This window comes from Rhincodon typus, chromosome 5, assembly GCF_021869965.1.
Source record: "Rhincodon typus isolate 14 chromosome 5, sRhiTyp1.1, whole genome shotgun sequence".
In the NCBI taxonomy this organism is placed as follows: domain Eukaryota; kingdom Metazoa; phylum Chordata; class Chondrichthyes; order Orectolobiformes; family Rhincodontidae; genus Rhincodon; species Rhincodon typus.
This window is the reverse complement of record NC_063336.1, coordinates 34,846,735-34,863,208: the sequence shown is the minus strand read 5'-3', so window position 1 is coordinate 34,863,208 and position 16,474 is coordinate 34,846,735. Positions and strand designations below refer to the sequence as shown.

Genomic DNA, 16,474 nt, shown 5'->3' with positions numbered 1-16,474 from the left:
AACTTTATATAGAAATACAAACCTGGTCGATGTGATGATATATTGAAGTGGAAACCTCCAAGCCAAAATTCTGTTGACTTCCGTTTGAAAATAACTAAATTTGGAGGAGAAGGGTAAGTAATCTCTAGAAAAATGTATTTCAGTTCCTTTGATCTGATTTTCTGAAAGCATGATGTGAAATATTGTCTCTTAAACCAGTGGGTGGACTGCTTGTGCTGTAACTCGTTTTTTTCATGATATTCATAAGCACATAGTTTTCAAGCATTACATTTGGAATGATTGCGCAATGGAGACGAAAGTATTTGTTTCTGTTGTTTGAAAGACTGAAACTATAAGTAAATTAATTAATTTGTGAAAACTGCAAATGTACATGTTGAGTTGAGATGCAACTACAATACCGAGCCTCAGGCTTCTCTTTCTATTGAGGTTCTTGTTGAAAATTAAGACTTTGACCTTCACGTTATATGGCTCTTCCCCATGTCCGAATTTAAATCTTATCATTATTTAAACAACACAACCATTAAAATGTCAAAAACCTGTAGTCATTTGCAATGCATCAAGTAAATACCTAATTCACACTATGTTTAAAGTCATACCTACATATTTTAAGATATTTAAGTTTTTTTGGTTTTGCCTTGAAGACCTGTGCAATCAAATACACCTGAAGTTTGTGTAATCAAATTTTGGTAGCATGTTTGTGGCAGCATTGTACATTGTGCCATTGTATCCGCTGATGCCTTGAAACTTCTACATGAGCTCTAATTCTATAAAAGTATCTATCATATTCCAAATAATCACTCATTAAATACAAGAGTAGAAGCAGACCATTTGGCCCAATTGCTCCATACTAGTGTTTTGATGCACACGAGCCTACTCCCACACATCTTCTAATTTCATTAACAATTCCTGTTCTTTTCATCCTGATGATTATAGAACTGGTCTTAAATTCATCTGGGCTCGTCAGCTCAATTACTCCTTGTAGTAGTGAGTTGCACATCCTAGCCACTCTCTGACTAAGATTTTTCTCCTGAATTTACTGATGGTAACAGCCTTTTTTTTTTTTACTTCCTTGCTTGAGTCCATCAAGTCCAGACAACTTCTCTACGTCTTTCACAATCCTTGACATCTCTCTCAGATTAGCTCCTATACTGTTTAATCTTTCCTCACTGGCATAATGTTTTGGTATTAGCGTCGTCCTTGTAAATAAAGTAGGTATTTATCAAGCATACTCTGACATGGACTTCAATCCTGTGTTAAATATTTGTTTAACAGTAGTTTTACAGTTATCCATTTTGAATAAAATTGACTTTTGACTTCTCAGGGCTGATTTTGGTCAGGAATATCACTATTGCTGAGTCATCTGAAGTTACACTCCTAAGTGAATATTCTGTTTATTTCCTCCCATTCTTTTCTGACCTTGAAACAACAGTTAGATGCTATTGCCACTGTTGACTTCCAATAACTGCTATTGGCTTTCTATCTATTTTGACCATTTTCCCACAAAGTAACTGAGTAGTGGGCTTAAAAGGACAGGCACAATTTCCAGTTGACCATTGTGACTGTGCTGAAAACCCCAGTCAATATGTGCATCATGTCATATGAGATTAGCTTGCGCATATGATTTCTTTTGACTATAACTAGGCAATTATATTTGAATAATGTTTGAGAGGGTAGGTTGCAAAATTATATTGTGGCTCAGAAACAGTACTAACTACAAAATATGGTGGTTTCTTTTAGCCGAAATTATATCTTGTGTGCTTTTAAAACTGTGTACAAGGATACATTTCCTGCAACACAGCATCCCAAGCAACCCTGTATATTATGTGTAACAAAAACAGAAATTGTTTGAGAACCTCAGCAGGCCTGGCAGCTTCTGTGGAGAAGAAAGCAAATTTAGTGTTTCAAGACCAGTGATGCTTCTACAGAACTTTTTGTTTTGTTTATAAAGAACTAATAAATTTAATTGGCTCAAAAAAAAATTTACTTGCAAAGCAAAGATGTCATCCATACATTGCATACAGTTTAAAAGCATGTTACAATAAAGTAACACATCCTAACCACAGGTTATGTTGCTGTCTTGGAACATACTTCTTGGTGTATTATTCAAATGTGAATATAAACATTTTTGACGAATGGGATACATGATATACATCAAATGGCAGCTTTTGTTATTCAGTTATAAAGGTCAAGTCTTACCAGTCCGCAGGGCTGCTCAGTCACCAGAGAGAGATGACTGGTGGTTTAACTTGAGGGTTGCCATGTCTCAGGCAAAGGGAAGAGGTTGAGAATGAGAGTCCTTCATGGTAACCTCAACTGGTGCTGGAATTGAACCCACACTGTTGGCATTACTCTCATTACAAATGCAACATCCAGCCAACTGAACTAACCAACACTCTTACTTCATTATAGAGCCATGGTCACCAACATGTAGATCGCAGTCAACTAGTCGATCGCAGAGTGTCTGTCTGTCAATTCTCCTGCCTGTCTGTGTTCTATTGCAGCCTGCTTCTCTGTCAGCTAATCTTATCGTTTGTCCACGTTTCCTCACCGTGTACACATCACTTGGCATGCTGCTACTTGATTTCCATTTTCTAGAAGCTACATGCCTAGAGAAGAGTGCATGCTGTTAACAGACTTTGCCAGCTTGTTGCATTGTGTTCCAGTTTGGTCCTGTCAGGCTATCATTGCAGGATAACAAGTTTTGTGAAGGCAGTGCAAACAAGTTAATAAGAAATGTACTAGTAAGTGATGTACGAAGCTAGAATAATACAGTACTGGAAAGATGGGTGACAATTCAGCCCATCGTGTCCATGCTGTCTAATAAAGAGTGGTACCACTCCTCTGCCTGGTCTCTGTAGACCTGCAGTCTTTTTCTTTCGGCTGCTAATTTAATCAATCTGTGCAAGATGAAGAAAAGTTACAAGGAATTCTGCCATGCCACACATCCAGTAACATAGCAATACAAGATGATCAGCTCATCACAACCACAGAAGTGACCTTTTGTGCCCCCATACTTGAAAACAGCCAGCAACATTCTAGATGTTCCAGACGTGCAGAACCAGAGGTCTACCCGGAGTGTGACCAGTGACAGAGGGGTGTCACGAACGACAAGATGAAGCAATAATGACAAGTGATGAACCTGTACCATCTAAAAAGAAACCAAAAACATGGGATGGGAAACCCGATTTCTGTTAAGAATTGTAAAAGGGAAGGGCAAAGTATATTGATAAGTAAAAGGCCACCATACAATAATCCACAGTAAATTCAGGGATAGGTTTTCCCTAAACAGTATGCTTCAGGTAAAGAAGCTTGATGAGCTGAAGACCATTTTGAAAGCTCAATGGTCATCTTTTTCTAAACTAGCAGCAAAAGGTAAGACCTGCACTGAAGCATCATTTTGCATTTGCCATCTTCTGGAAAAATTCAATAAATTATTTGCAGATGGTAAATTAATTGAAGAAGCAATGAAAGTGGCCATTATCACCTTAATGTGTATGTAACATGCAAATATTTCTACTTTAAAATACAAATATGGGACTGTAACCCATTGTGAAATGTTTCTAAAATCAGGTTGACAGTTTGCTATTATTGGTACATGGTTGCATATCTGGTTGTTTGGTTTTTTGTATGTCACTAAAAATACCTCTGTCAGATTGTTAAATAATTGTTAAAATAAAACAAGAATTTTATATGAAGTTGTTATTGCATCAGGCACAATACCTAAATGTCATTTAGATATTAAAATATTTTACTGGGGACTGAAATAATTTATGGGCTGAATCTTGCATTTTTTGGCTAAGTGTCAGTTTTTTTTGAATTTTTTGAAAGCCGAGTAAGATGAAACTTGCCTCATTGACCATCTACCCCACCCCAGTGCTGCCCCCTTGCCCAATTCTTGTCTCATCTTGCAACTTGCATTCCTGGAAGAACTTGCTACTCATCCATTGAAAAACCAACGTCTGTCGCTGTGTACCTGGCTGAGTCCTGACATTTTGAAGTTGCCCTGCTTGGTGACTGACATTTAGCCACAGGATGCCAGAGAAGGGTAAGATGCTGCTGTGATTCTCCACCAGGGACTGGGAGGATCTGTTCAACAGAATGGTGCAGAGGTGGGCCATCCTTTTCCCAGGGGCCCAGCAGAGAAGGCCCCACCACCAGACCTGGCAGCTTGCTCCAAAGTTGTCACCAGGTCAGTGCAGTCTACATAGTCTGGAAGAACAGTTGGCAGTGGCAAAACAAAATTAATGACCAAAGAGCGCATACTCTGCTACCTCAGTCTCTCTACCTCTACCACTGCACCTACTCCCACCCAAGGCTCATGTTTTGCCACTCTGACTATGGCCCACAATGTTTTTCTTCACTTTCTCCCTTTTCCCTTAAACCTCCCCAACCACTAACCCTGCCAGGCCTCCTCAATTGTCTGGAACATCTCACCACTTGTCTCTCACCTGCACCAGCATTAGCAGTCATGTTGCCCACTTTCATCACACTCAGAGGCCCTCCCTTGCTCTCATTCCAGGAGAAGGCAGCCCCCAAAAGGGCAGGAAAGGCTCCCAACATCAAGCTTCTCAGCCACTGTGAGAAGACAATCCTGTCCCTCACTGCTGAAGACTAGGGCCATTTCTGCATGGCTGCCAAGATACCCATATCCCACAAACTGAGTAAGCACTATTCTTTGTTCCACTGCAACTCTCGCCTTAAATCCACTGTCAATGTCATGATGTCTTCTCTCCCGTATGTCTCGCAGATACCAGTGGGATGCTGGCAACCCCAGTGGAGAAGCCACCTCCTCGGCCTCTGAGAATTGAGAGGACTGAGATCTCAGAGGAAGCATAGCTGGCTCCTGCATCCCCACAGCTCTCATACTGACATGTCAGGGGGGACTTTAGGCTTAGACAGTGTGAGAGCACGATCTGGTGAGCACCTCATTATGACAGCTCCACCACTGGCCCAAAAAGAAACACCCTAAAGCATTGGCACTTGGAGGGCTTCCAGTCACAAGACACTTGGTCATCTCTAGGCAGGAAAGGCTGCTGTGGTTTTGCAATCAGGGACTTAATCCATATGTACAGGGAGGAGCAGGAGTGACAGACAGCCATGTGGGATGAAACAGCCCTCATTGCCCAGAGGTTGCAGTGTGCAGCTACATGTAATTCAGTTTGTGGGCTGGGTGAATGTTCCTGTGCGCAAAGTATCCTTGCAGCAGCCTTTCGCTGCTGGTTGCTTTCTGCAAGTAATCTAGAGAAGTTCCTGAAGATATTTGATGCCAGTGTCGGTGGGCAGTGAGTGAATGTGGCTGGTGCGTGTAGATCATGCCCTGAGATGCTGTTGTGTGGCAAGCAATGTGGAGGTTCCTTGCGACAAGCAGCATGCTAAAGTCACTTGGTACCCACTCTGACTTGCATGTTGAGAATTCTCGGCAATGAGTTTGCTCACAGCGATGTGCACTGTGGATAGCCATGTACATATTAATGAAGTGAGAGTGGCAGTTAATGTCAATAAACAATACTCCTCTTAATAGGCAACACACAGTTGCGTAGTGAGAATCTCACCTCGATGCCCAAAACCTAATTGAAGATATACTAAATTGCTTCAAGTTGCTCCTGTTGTCAAGATCGGCCTTGCCAGATCTTGTGTGATTCTGCCACATTGCTCATCGTAAATCATGTCATGTAAAAGGTACTGCCCTGTGATTTTACCTGAACTGTTCCTAATTTCAGGATCCACATTAACCTTGATCTGATCTTTCAATCTAAAATCCTTGCTAACACAAGGACTGCCCTGCTTTCAATTCAGTACTGTTTTTCACACCTCGCCACTGACCTCATTCTACTTCTAGCGGAAACTCTTATCCGTCCCTTTGCCTTCTGACTCAAGTATTCCAAGGTCTTCTCGAGCCTACCCCAAACAAACTTCACCTTATCCAACAATGATAAAGTTTAAGGCAGTTCTGACACAGTACTGCAGGTAGAGTGTAATGAGTGTCATATTGCAATGCCACTCTCCATCTATATGTTTGTTTGCCTTTTCCACTACAACTGTATGATGACTGATCTTTCCGATAATGTCTTTTCAGATCCATTGCACAATCATCTTGTTATAAAGCAGAGGTTGACCCCCCTAGGTGACTAAAACCGAAACACTCGGAGGCAGGCCTCACCTCATAATCTGTTAAAGGAAGTGTGAAAAGTGGTATAACCTACCTCTCCGCTCCCAATCTATTATTAAGGAGTAGTTAAATAAAATAAAATCCTTTCACTCACTCTATAATCAATAAGTAATAATTTATTCATCTAACTCTAACTGCACAAATTAACAGAACTATTAACAAACCAAACAAATCCCCCTTAACTACTTACTAATCCCAAATAAAACAAAATTCAAATGGTATGCTGTTCCAATAAATACAGATCCCACTTACATAAAACAAAATTAAATACATTCAAACTTAATCTCTCGAAATTACAGCCAGGATACATCTTCCAGAATGCCCTGTGCCCCCTCCGTTGTCAGGAACACTTTTCTCTGTCGAAGTCTTGTTTCACGAATATTAGTTAAGAGTGCCACTATACTTTTCGTTAGATGATGGTTTTCTGAGAGCTTAGCTGAGAATTCTGTGAGAGCCAGTGATTTTCTCTTGAGAGCTGATGGGTTGTTAATTCTATTAGATGGCAGCTGCTCTCTCTCAGATTTTCAAATGCCCTCTTCTTTTATAACGTTGATGACCTATTAATTTCTTAGAATAAGATTGGTCCTAGGTTGTCAAAACTATCAGATCTTAATTTAATCGGTTTCTAAGTGCCTGGTTTAAATTAATTGGCTTGTTTTCAAACTGGTTGCCTTAATAATAAAACAAAGTACTGTCTGGGTTGTTAACCACACAGCCATTTGATACGATATTTCATTTTCAGGAACTCTGTGTGCACTTGCGCATTTTTTTTCAATCTCCAAGCTGAGAGAAAAAACACATCATCTTTTAAAGGGACCAAGCAGTCTTCCTTCCCATCATTTTACAAACATCACATACTCTACCCAACTTAACAACAATCTGTAATTAGTTCCTTACTTGTAAATAAATTTACATCGAGCATATTTAATTTGATTTGTTTCATTACTTTCAAATGTACCAAGATGCAGTGCAAAGTGGTGTCCAATGTGCTTTACAGACAGATGGCACTATACAAGTGCATCAGGTTAACTGAACACCGTGCAGGATACAATGTTACAACTGTCGAAGGTGCAGAGAGAGATCAACATTAATATCAAAGAGGTCCATTCAAAAGTCCAGTAACAGCAGGGAAGAAGCTGCTCCTGAATCTGTTCATACGTGTATACAAATTTTTCATATCTTCTGCCTGACAGAAGAGGGTGAAAGAGAGTATAATGGGGATGGGAGGTGTCTTTGATTATGTAGGTTACTTTCCCAATGCAGCAGGAAGTATCGATGAAGTCAGTGGATGGGGGGGCTCATTTGCCTGTTGGACTTGGGCTATGTTCACAACTCTCTGTGGTTTCTTTTGATCTTGGGAAGCAGTTGACCTACCAGGCAGTGATGCATCTAGATAGGATGTTTTCTATGGTGCATTGATAAAAATTTGCAAGAGTCTTTATGGACATGCCAAATTTCCTTAGCCTCCTGAGGAAGTAGAGGCATTGCTGTGCTTTCTTGACTATAGTGCCAATGTGGGTGAACCAGGACAGATTGTTGGTGATTGTCACTCCCAGGAACTGGACGCTCTCAATCATCTCTACCTCAGCACCATTGATGCAGACCGGGGTATGCCGTCCACTCCGCTTCCTGAAATCAATGACCAGCTCCTTCGTTTTGCTGACAATGAAGGAGAAGGTGTTGTCTTTGCACCATCCCCTAAAGCACTTCATTTCCTTCCTGTACTCTATCTCGTTGTTTGAGATGTGACTTACAATGGTGGTGTTGTCAGCAAACTTGTAAATGGAGTTGGTGTGGAACTTGGCCACACAGTTGTGTGTGTAAAAGGAGTACAGTAGGGGGCTAAGTACACAGTCTTACATTTGCAGCCTTACAAATTACATTTACCGTCTACTGCCAAGTTTAATTACAAAAAAATCCAAGTCCTAAAGTTGGTGGATTATTTCTGCAGCTGGTCTTGTTTTCAGATCATCAGTCAAGCTATTGAGTGGGTTCTCAAGAACAATGCATGGCACCTACCATGTAACCCTTTGAAAGTTTTCCATGGTAGCAGATCTTGATTTTCTGTTATGAACCATTTTTTATTCAGTGCTCCATTTTATATCTTATTTGTTGGATCATCAGTGTGATTGAACTAGTAGTAATCTTGTGTCAGAAGTTATGGATTCATAGCCTCCTTCAAGACTTGAGTGCATGAATAGATGACGTTCAGACGTGACACTCAGGGTGCGGGTTTGGAAGCAGTGTTGTTAGTCACGCTGGACATTAAACTGAGACTGTGTTTGCTAACTGCTACATGTGTAAATAATTTTGACTGCGGTGCTTTAAGGTGCTTATAGCACTTCCCTTTTCTGTCTTGGATGTGCAAGTGTATTTCTCGCTCGCTCTCTCTCGCACGTGCGCGCGCTCTCTCTCTCTCGCACGTGCGCTCTCACAACCTCCTCCTCACTCATAAATTTCTATTATTCCATATTAGAGGTTAAAATTACAAGAGTTCTTTCAACACATAATGCCTGAGGCATTACCATATCTTTAATGAGAGTATCTAATCTTGCTTTCTTTCCCTTTCCCAGTGACTTTCAAAATGCTTCTTTTTCAAAACTTACCTAATTTATTTTTATAATATTTTCAGTCACTGACTCAATTGACATTTACATTAAAATGTTTCAATTTCATCTTTTGTTCTGAATGATCTTGCAATTACGCACTTTGATTCCATAGATTGCTGCAAATGTAATCCTATCCAGTTCACTACTTCAAAATACAGGAATTTATTATTGTGGGGAGGCGATGGCCTAGTGGTATTATTGCTGGACTGTTAATCCAGAGACCTAGATAACATTCTAGGGACTCTGGGTTCGAATCCCGCCATGGCAGATGGTGGAATTTGAATTCAATAAAATCTAATGATGACCATAGATCCATTGTTGATTGACAGAAAAACCCATCTGATTCCCTAATGTCCTTTAGGGAAAGAAACTGCCATCTTTACCTGGTCTGGCCTATGTGTGACTCCAGACAAACAGCAAAGTGATGACTCTGAAATGCCATGAGGGTAATTAGGGACGGGCAGTAAATGTTGCCTAGCCAGCGATGCCCTCATTCCTTTAATGAATTTTTAAAAAATTATTTTCATAACAGGCATAATGAAGAAACTTAGTTCAAAGACCTAGGATAAATATTGCTGAAAGAGAGTTAAGAGATCTGCTTCTCCACTCTGCTCACCTTGATTTGTTGCCAATTAATCCATCACTGATTCTAGGTTTCAATGCAATGAAATTAGATTTATCACATAGTGAGATTTCCTGTCTAGAGCTCAGAGCTGCTCTTTGGACATCAACCGGCATCCAAGTGGAAATTTAGTTACAGGATTGTTAGTAGCATTTCCTCTTTTCCCCACAGCAGTACAAGAATATCATCGCTTGTAAGTGTTGATTTAGCACTTGATCCACAAGATGTACCAGTATGTTTCGAGGAGACTAAATATTAGGTGTTCTTCTTGATGCTCGTTGGAAAGCAGGGTTAATTTTTTTTGGAAGTTGCAGTCCAGTTTTGGTTGAGTGCAGGAGTTGTGTCTTTAAGATAATGAGTTGAGTTGTGTGTGTTAGTGAAGCCAAGAAATGGTGGATCTAGCAGAAGTACATTACCAATGCTGGGTGACACTTGTATTGATTTTATGCCTGTGTTGCATCGTTCACGGCTCTGTGACTTATTAGTAACTAAACATCCATATCTACTACACACACACCGTTAAAATGACACCTCACTGTTCAGCATATGCTCATTACACTCCAGAGTGCCCGCGGCAAAGATGACAACAGGACCGCTCTCTCCACGGGAACCTATAAATGGCCTTTCACGTTACATGTGCACAACCAACGATTGACAGCCTTTTGTTATGTTTTCTTGCATTCTCCTTTAAAATTTGTTGTCTGTGCGTTTGTTTTCTCAAGGATTTTACACAAAGATGCATGCTTAGTTTATACTGGGGTCATTTTGAATGCAGCGTTATCTGTCATGCAGAGTTCTGTTGTATGATTGTTTTGAGAGATTAATTAGCAAGCATTTGTTGCACATCTTCTTCATTTGTTAACTTTAAGGATGCTAGTCACGTATACATTTGAATAGACAAAGTGGCTGACGTATATCGAAGGTCTTTGGTCTTTGATTCATGTACAGTCTTACACCCTGAAAATCTTACCTTAAATCTTATGTTCTCTGTCTTTGTCAGCAATTGGAGGGAGAAAACAGTGATGTCTGAACACAGAGATTTAATTGTTAGGGGGGGAAATTAAAATAGGCAATTATATCATGAATTACCTACTTCTAGTTCTGATTTCTCTGTGCCCCTTTTCTTTTGACCATTCATTTTCTCAGGGTGCCCAGAATTGGGTTAAAATACAGGTGTGGGTTGTCTTGTTTTTCAAATATTTGAAGCATTTATGTTCTGATTATGTTCCTTCTAAATAGTGTCGTAGTTCCATGATTTATATTGAAGATGACTTAATATTTTGGATACATGCAAAGTGAAAATCACTGCTTCAGTATTAATAAATTGCAGCTGTAATCCAAAGACTTGAAATAGCAGTTTCTAAGATGGCCGAATGTATACATGGCTGTATGTACGTATTCCAAAGCTATTAAAATTGAGTCGGCCTGTTTACAGAAACCCATCAAAGACAATCACCCAAGAAGAATGTGAATGAGCCCCATCTCCAGAAATGCTGAGGGTTAGGGAGCCAGTCATTAATTGTAATAATTTCATACAATGGTCTATGACTAAGAGACGAACACTCCCAGTCATCATCTGATCAAGTTGAACCGATGTATCAGGAATCCACATGACTGCATTTGGATCGTTGGTCAATTGGAGAGAGGATTATGTGACAAGTTAGCTAACTGTCTCTTATGTTGGCAGATATGGCCTGCAGAAAAGCGTAAAAGACAGAAGCAGAAGGTCTGTCTCTTAGCCATATGTATGTATGTGTGCCAGCACACTTTGGCTGTCTTGATGCAGAATCCAGAGGAACCCACAAGCTCAATCCATCCAAGTAATCAGCTCACAATACCCACCAGTCTTTAATAGCGCTCTTAAAAGGACTGTCTCAACTATTCTCTGGTTAGGTAAGTTATATGTGGGTATGTGGAAGATAGAGTAACTTTTTTTGTTTACTTAGATCAGTGTGATAATCCCTAGAAGCTCATGGGGAATCTCCTCAAGGAGCTCATGCATTTGAGTTCCTTTGGATAAAGGCAGTGGTCTACCCAACTGAAACTCATCACCTGAGCTTTTTATAAAGCTGACACAAGGAGCCTTGTGGTGCAGTGGTAGCGTTCCTACCCCTGAACTGAGAGACCTGGGTTTTAGCCCCACATGTTCCAGTGATTAGAAAATAAGATAACTCTGATGCAGTTACTGGTGGTGATTAGTAGTTTAAAAAATGCAAAAGAAGGAAGTCAGGATGGTTTTGGTGGTGGGAAGATCGCTTAGTTGTGTGTGGCAATACTTCTGGGTGGAGATAAAACAGTTTAAAAAATACAAAACCGACTCAGAGGGCTTTTGTGGCACAGCAATAGCATCCCTACCTCTGAGCTAGGAGGCCTGGGTTCAAGTCCCATCTGCTGCAGAGATTTGTAATAGTGTTGCTGAACAGGTTAATTAAAAATACATAAAGCAGTCCAGGTGCACTTGGAGAGGGAGCACGTGGTGTCCATCAGGTTTGTCGATGCCTTCAGATGGAGGTGAACATGCAGGGGGTACAGTGCTTCCACTATCCCCCCCACCACCACCACCAACTCTATTTTGATTCCCTCTCTCCCTACCTCTCCATCACATTTGATGGTTTGCATTTCCTTTTACAGGCCGTGCATGTGAATATTTAATTGGCTACATGGGTGATTACTGGTTTTTACTAAAAGAAAAGAAAACTAAAAAAAAAAGAGTCTTGGTGGTTTTGGTGGTGGGAATGTCACTCTTGTGCGTGATAGCACTTCTGGGTATAGGAGGAAAGCGCATAAACCAAACCATAGGACTTCTGTGGCTCAATGGTTGTGCTCACTGAAGTCCCACCTACTCCAGAGATGTGTCATAACCTGTTTGAACAAATTGGTTAGAAATATGATAAAGCAGACCCAGGGATATTTAAAAAAAATCAAGCAAACCGTATTCAATTGGAAACACAGGTGATTTTACTGGTTTTGGTTCATAGATGGTTCATAGAAAAGAATGTTCGGCTGTGTGTGATAACACTTCTGGATACCTTATATACATAACCAGGGATGGATCTGCAGAACTTTCTGTCCCAGGCTGGGACTAGTCTATGTGTGCCATGTGTTGCCAATAGAATGAGATACTGTTTTTAGCGAAATAGGATAGAAGGGGATCGCTGACAAAATGTCATTCTCCTGACCACTTGTGCGGCCCCAACTTTCAGCATCATAAGAAGTTTAACCTTCCTGGCACCTCCAGAGTCAAAATCCTTTGTTGAACTGATAGATATGGTAGCGGACCGCTATGACGTCAAACCATCCGTTATATTGCAGTGTTATAGGTTTAGTATGACAAATAGACTTCCTGGGGAACCAGCTACTGAATTCTTAATGAAACTGTAGAAGTTGGCAGAACAGTGAGTATGGGCAGCACATTGGGAAATGCTAAGAGGTTACTGAGTTTGTGAAATTGATAATATTGCGACTGAAAGGAAGCTACTGACTGAACCAGATCTGGACCTCAAGAACTGGCCCTTTCCTACGAAAACATTGAAAAGGGGGTTCGGGAGCGTCAGGGGTCCATAGATAGCACCGTTCTCAGCCTTGGCTGCCCCCATACCGGAGGGAAAAGTCTGCAGTGAACAATTTTCATGGCTACTGTTGTTTGCCAAGGAAAGGCTATTGGAAACAGAGGCTGCAAGGTTCCAGAATGGGACAGGAAGTTTCTCCAAAATACAGTAAGGAGCAAGAAGGTCCATGCCGGACTTGTAATTGTGGGATCCACCGCAGATAAGGCTAACGAAACGGGCAAAATGCGTACCACACAGGCCGAAGGGTGAATTCATCTCAAGGCAGGGATTTGCAAATAAATCAGTCCGAGAGTGAGGAATTAATATGGCTAAATCACATCACTGCTCCCAAAGTGGTCCCAATTAAGATAAAAATCCAGACAAATGGCCACCCTGTAGACATAGAGGTAGACACTAGTACCACCATCTCTGTTGTTGCGGAGCACACCTTTAGGAAACATCAATATGGCATCTTGGTGTCTCGCAAACTTAAAGACAAGGCTAGATTGGGCAACAGATAGTCTGACTCTTAATGGCGGTGCAAAGGCCAGGTCCCAACCTTGTTGAGAAGGGACTCCCCACAGAAAATCCACCTGGATGGCGAAACAGATCTTTAAACTGGGTACTAGTGATTTATATGAAGTCATTGGGAAGTATCCCAGAGTGTTCCAAGAGGGCCTCAGAAAGACAAAATGCACCAGCGCCAAGGTCTATGTAGACTCAGAAGCTTTATCTAAATGCTTCAAGGCATAATCCCATGCAGAGGTCAAATTGAAACATCTGGAGGAACTTGGCGTCACACTCCCAATACAGTTTACTGAATGGGTCACACCAGTACTCCCAGTTGTAAAAGCTGCCAACACAGTCCTTCTCTTTAGGGATTATGAGATCATAATCAAATGGGTTTCCTGCTTAGACAGATGCCCAATGCCACACGTTGAAGACTTTTATGAAAAGCTGGCTGGGGATCATATATTTTCTATATTGAATAGGAGCCAAACCTACCTCCACCAGAGACTTGACACGTCATCCAGGAAGTATGTTACTATAAATACACTCAAAGGACTGCATGAGTACACTGACTTGCCCTCTGGAATATCTGTGCTGTCTTTCAAAGGGTAATGGAGAACATCCTCCAAGGAAGTCCCAGAGTGTCCGTCTATCTCGATGGTGTTTTCAGTAGCTACTGCAGAGGGACATGTGGAGAATTTGGAGAACTTGCACTATTTTTTCTGAGGCTGGCATCTGCCTAAAACGGGGGGAAAAGATTTTCTGTCAGAATGCCTACAGTGTGAAAACAGGCCCTTCAGCCCAACAAGTGCACACCGACTCTCGGAGCATCCCACCCCCCGCCACCATAACCTACACATCCCTGAACGCTACAGGCAATTTAGTATGGCCAATCCACCTAGCCTGCACATCTTTGGACTGTGGGAAAAAACCAGAGCACCCAGAAGAAACCCACGCAGACATGGGGAGAATGTGTAAACTCCATACAGTCACCCGAGGGTGGAATCGAACCCAGGTCCCTGGCGCTGTGAGGCAGAGTTCTAACCACTGGGGGTGAGTGGAGGGACTGTGTGTGTGTTGGGGGGGTGGGGGGAGTGAGTGGAGAAACTGTGTGTCTCTCTCTCTCCACCCACCCAACACACACACCACCGCCCCCAACATACACACACAGTCTCTCCACACCCCCCGACACATAGGCACACGCACACACTCACTCACTCTTTTCCCCCACCCACTCTCGCTCACACGCTGTCTCACTCTTGGGCAGGCTGTCTCTTGCCCCGCTCTCCCTCGTGCGCGCTCTCTGCCCCACTCTCCCTCGGAGAGAAACCGGAGCACCCAGAAGAAACCCACGCAGACACTGGGAGAATGTGAAAACTCCATACAGACAGTCACCCGAGGGTGGAATCAAACCCAGGTACCTGGCGCTGTGAGACAGAGTGCTAACCACTGAGCCACCGTGCTGCCCTGAAAGGGGCAGGTAAACGAGATAAAGTACCTCGGGTATAGAATTGACAAGAATGAATTATGCCCTGTCAAAGAAGAGGTGAAAGCTTTAAAAAGGGACTCTGACTCCAAGGAACACAACGAAGTCAAAGTTTCTTTTAGGTCCCAAAAATTACTCTGGGAAGATATCGTCCATGTAAGAAACTCTAGGGACCCTGGGAGCTATCCTTAAAAAAAAAAAAAAGGACTGATATTGTACACAGTGAAAACTGGGGAGAAGGCCGCAAAAATAAGCACTTTGATCGCATCTGGTGGAAGCCTTCCACAATTGAGCTGACGGCTTCGATTTGCATGCCACCAAGGGTGCGGACACTTCAGTGACTCTTCAGTCTTCACACGAGAGACATTTGCCGACTTATTATAAGCCCCTTGACCAGGACTTGGAAAGCAACAGTAACGGTGCCATGGGCAAAACGCTGCAGGAGGCCATAATGGCGCAGAAACAAGAGGGAACCCTCAGACACAGGAGGAGGAACGTGATAACCTCTACAAGGCCCAAGGGGAATCTAATCGATTAACTGGTGCAACCACTTGAGTGATTTCCCTTGGTAACAGGCAGTGACCTGTCTGGCTAGAACTCATCTCCTGAGCCCTTTATAAAGCAGAGCCAGAAAGACATGAAAACTTGGGAACTTGAAGAAATTAGTGGTGATATCTTGGGGACACTCCATATCATAGTAGAGGAGGTGTTGGATGTATTAGAATGTACAAAGGTGGATAAATCTCCTGGTCTTGACCAGATATGTCCAGTTCATCAGGGGTTGGTGCTGGGCCCATTGCTGTTTGTTATCTGTATCAATGATTTGGCTGAGAATGTCAGAAATCATACCACACCGGGTTACAGTCCAACAAGTTTATTTGAAACCACAAGCTTTCGGAGCCTCACTCCTTCTCCAGGGGTTAGTGAGAAAGGTGGAATCAGACACAGAATTTATAAGCAAAAGATCACACCACTGATCGGGATGAAGTAAACAAACCTAAGGTGCTGTTAAATCTTTGTTCCGTTAGAAGGTTTCGATTGATTAATATGTATAGGTAAATTCCTGAATTTCTTTCAAGTCATTTCCCTGAGAGAACAAAAGGTTTTACCGGTGTGAAGAAGAGGTGACATTTTCGGTCAGACAGTGCATGTTAGGTGTAAGGCCTTGTTTAGAATCTGTTTGTGTTCTGGTTTGGAGTCAGACTGGTTTTATTTCTAAAGTGGGAATTTCTAAAATGCCACATCGACCGACTGACTGTCTATAAATTCTGTGCTTTCTGAACAAAATAGAAATTCACCTCATAGATTCAATGTGTTTGTGTATGCACATGTGTGTGTGCATGTGAATGAGAGAGGGAGCAAGAGACCGTGTGTGGCGGGAGTGGGGGGGACAGGCGGTGAGTGGAGGGACGGTGTGTGTGTGGGTGTGTAGGAGTGGAGGGACTGTGTGTGTGTGTGTGTGTGTGTGTGCGGGAGGGAGTGGAGGGACTGTGTGTGTGTGTGTGCGGGAGGGAGTGGAGGGACTGTGTG

General features: G+C 42.1%; 1 protein-coding gene across 1 annotated transcript in view; it reads left to right on the top strand.

Annotated features, from left to right (window-relative positions):
• rngtt (RNA guanylyltransferase and 5'-phosphatase) overlaps positions 1–16,474 on the top strand; it is a 261,175-nt gene that overhangs the window by 152,766 nt on the left and 91,935 nt on the right. The window contains exon 6 of the mRNA XM_048596726.1: positions 13–113. Coding sequence (XP_048452683.1) covers positions 13–113 — 101 coding nt within the window. The remainder of the gene's footprint in view (positions 1–12; positions 114–16,474) is intronic.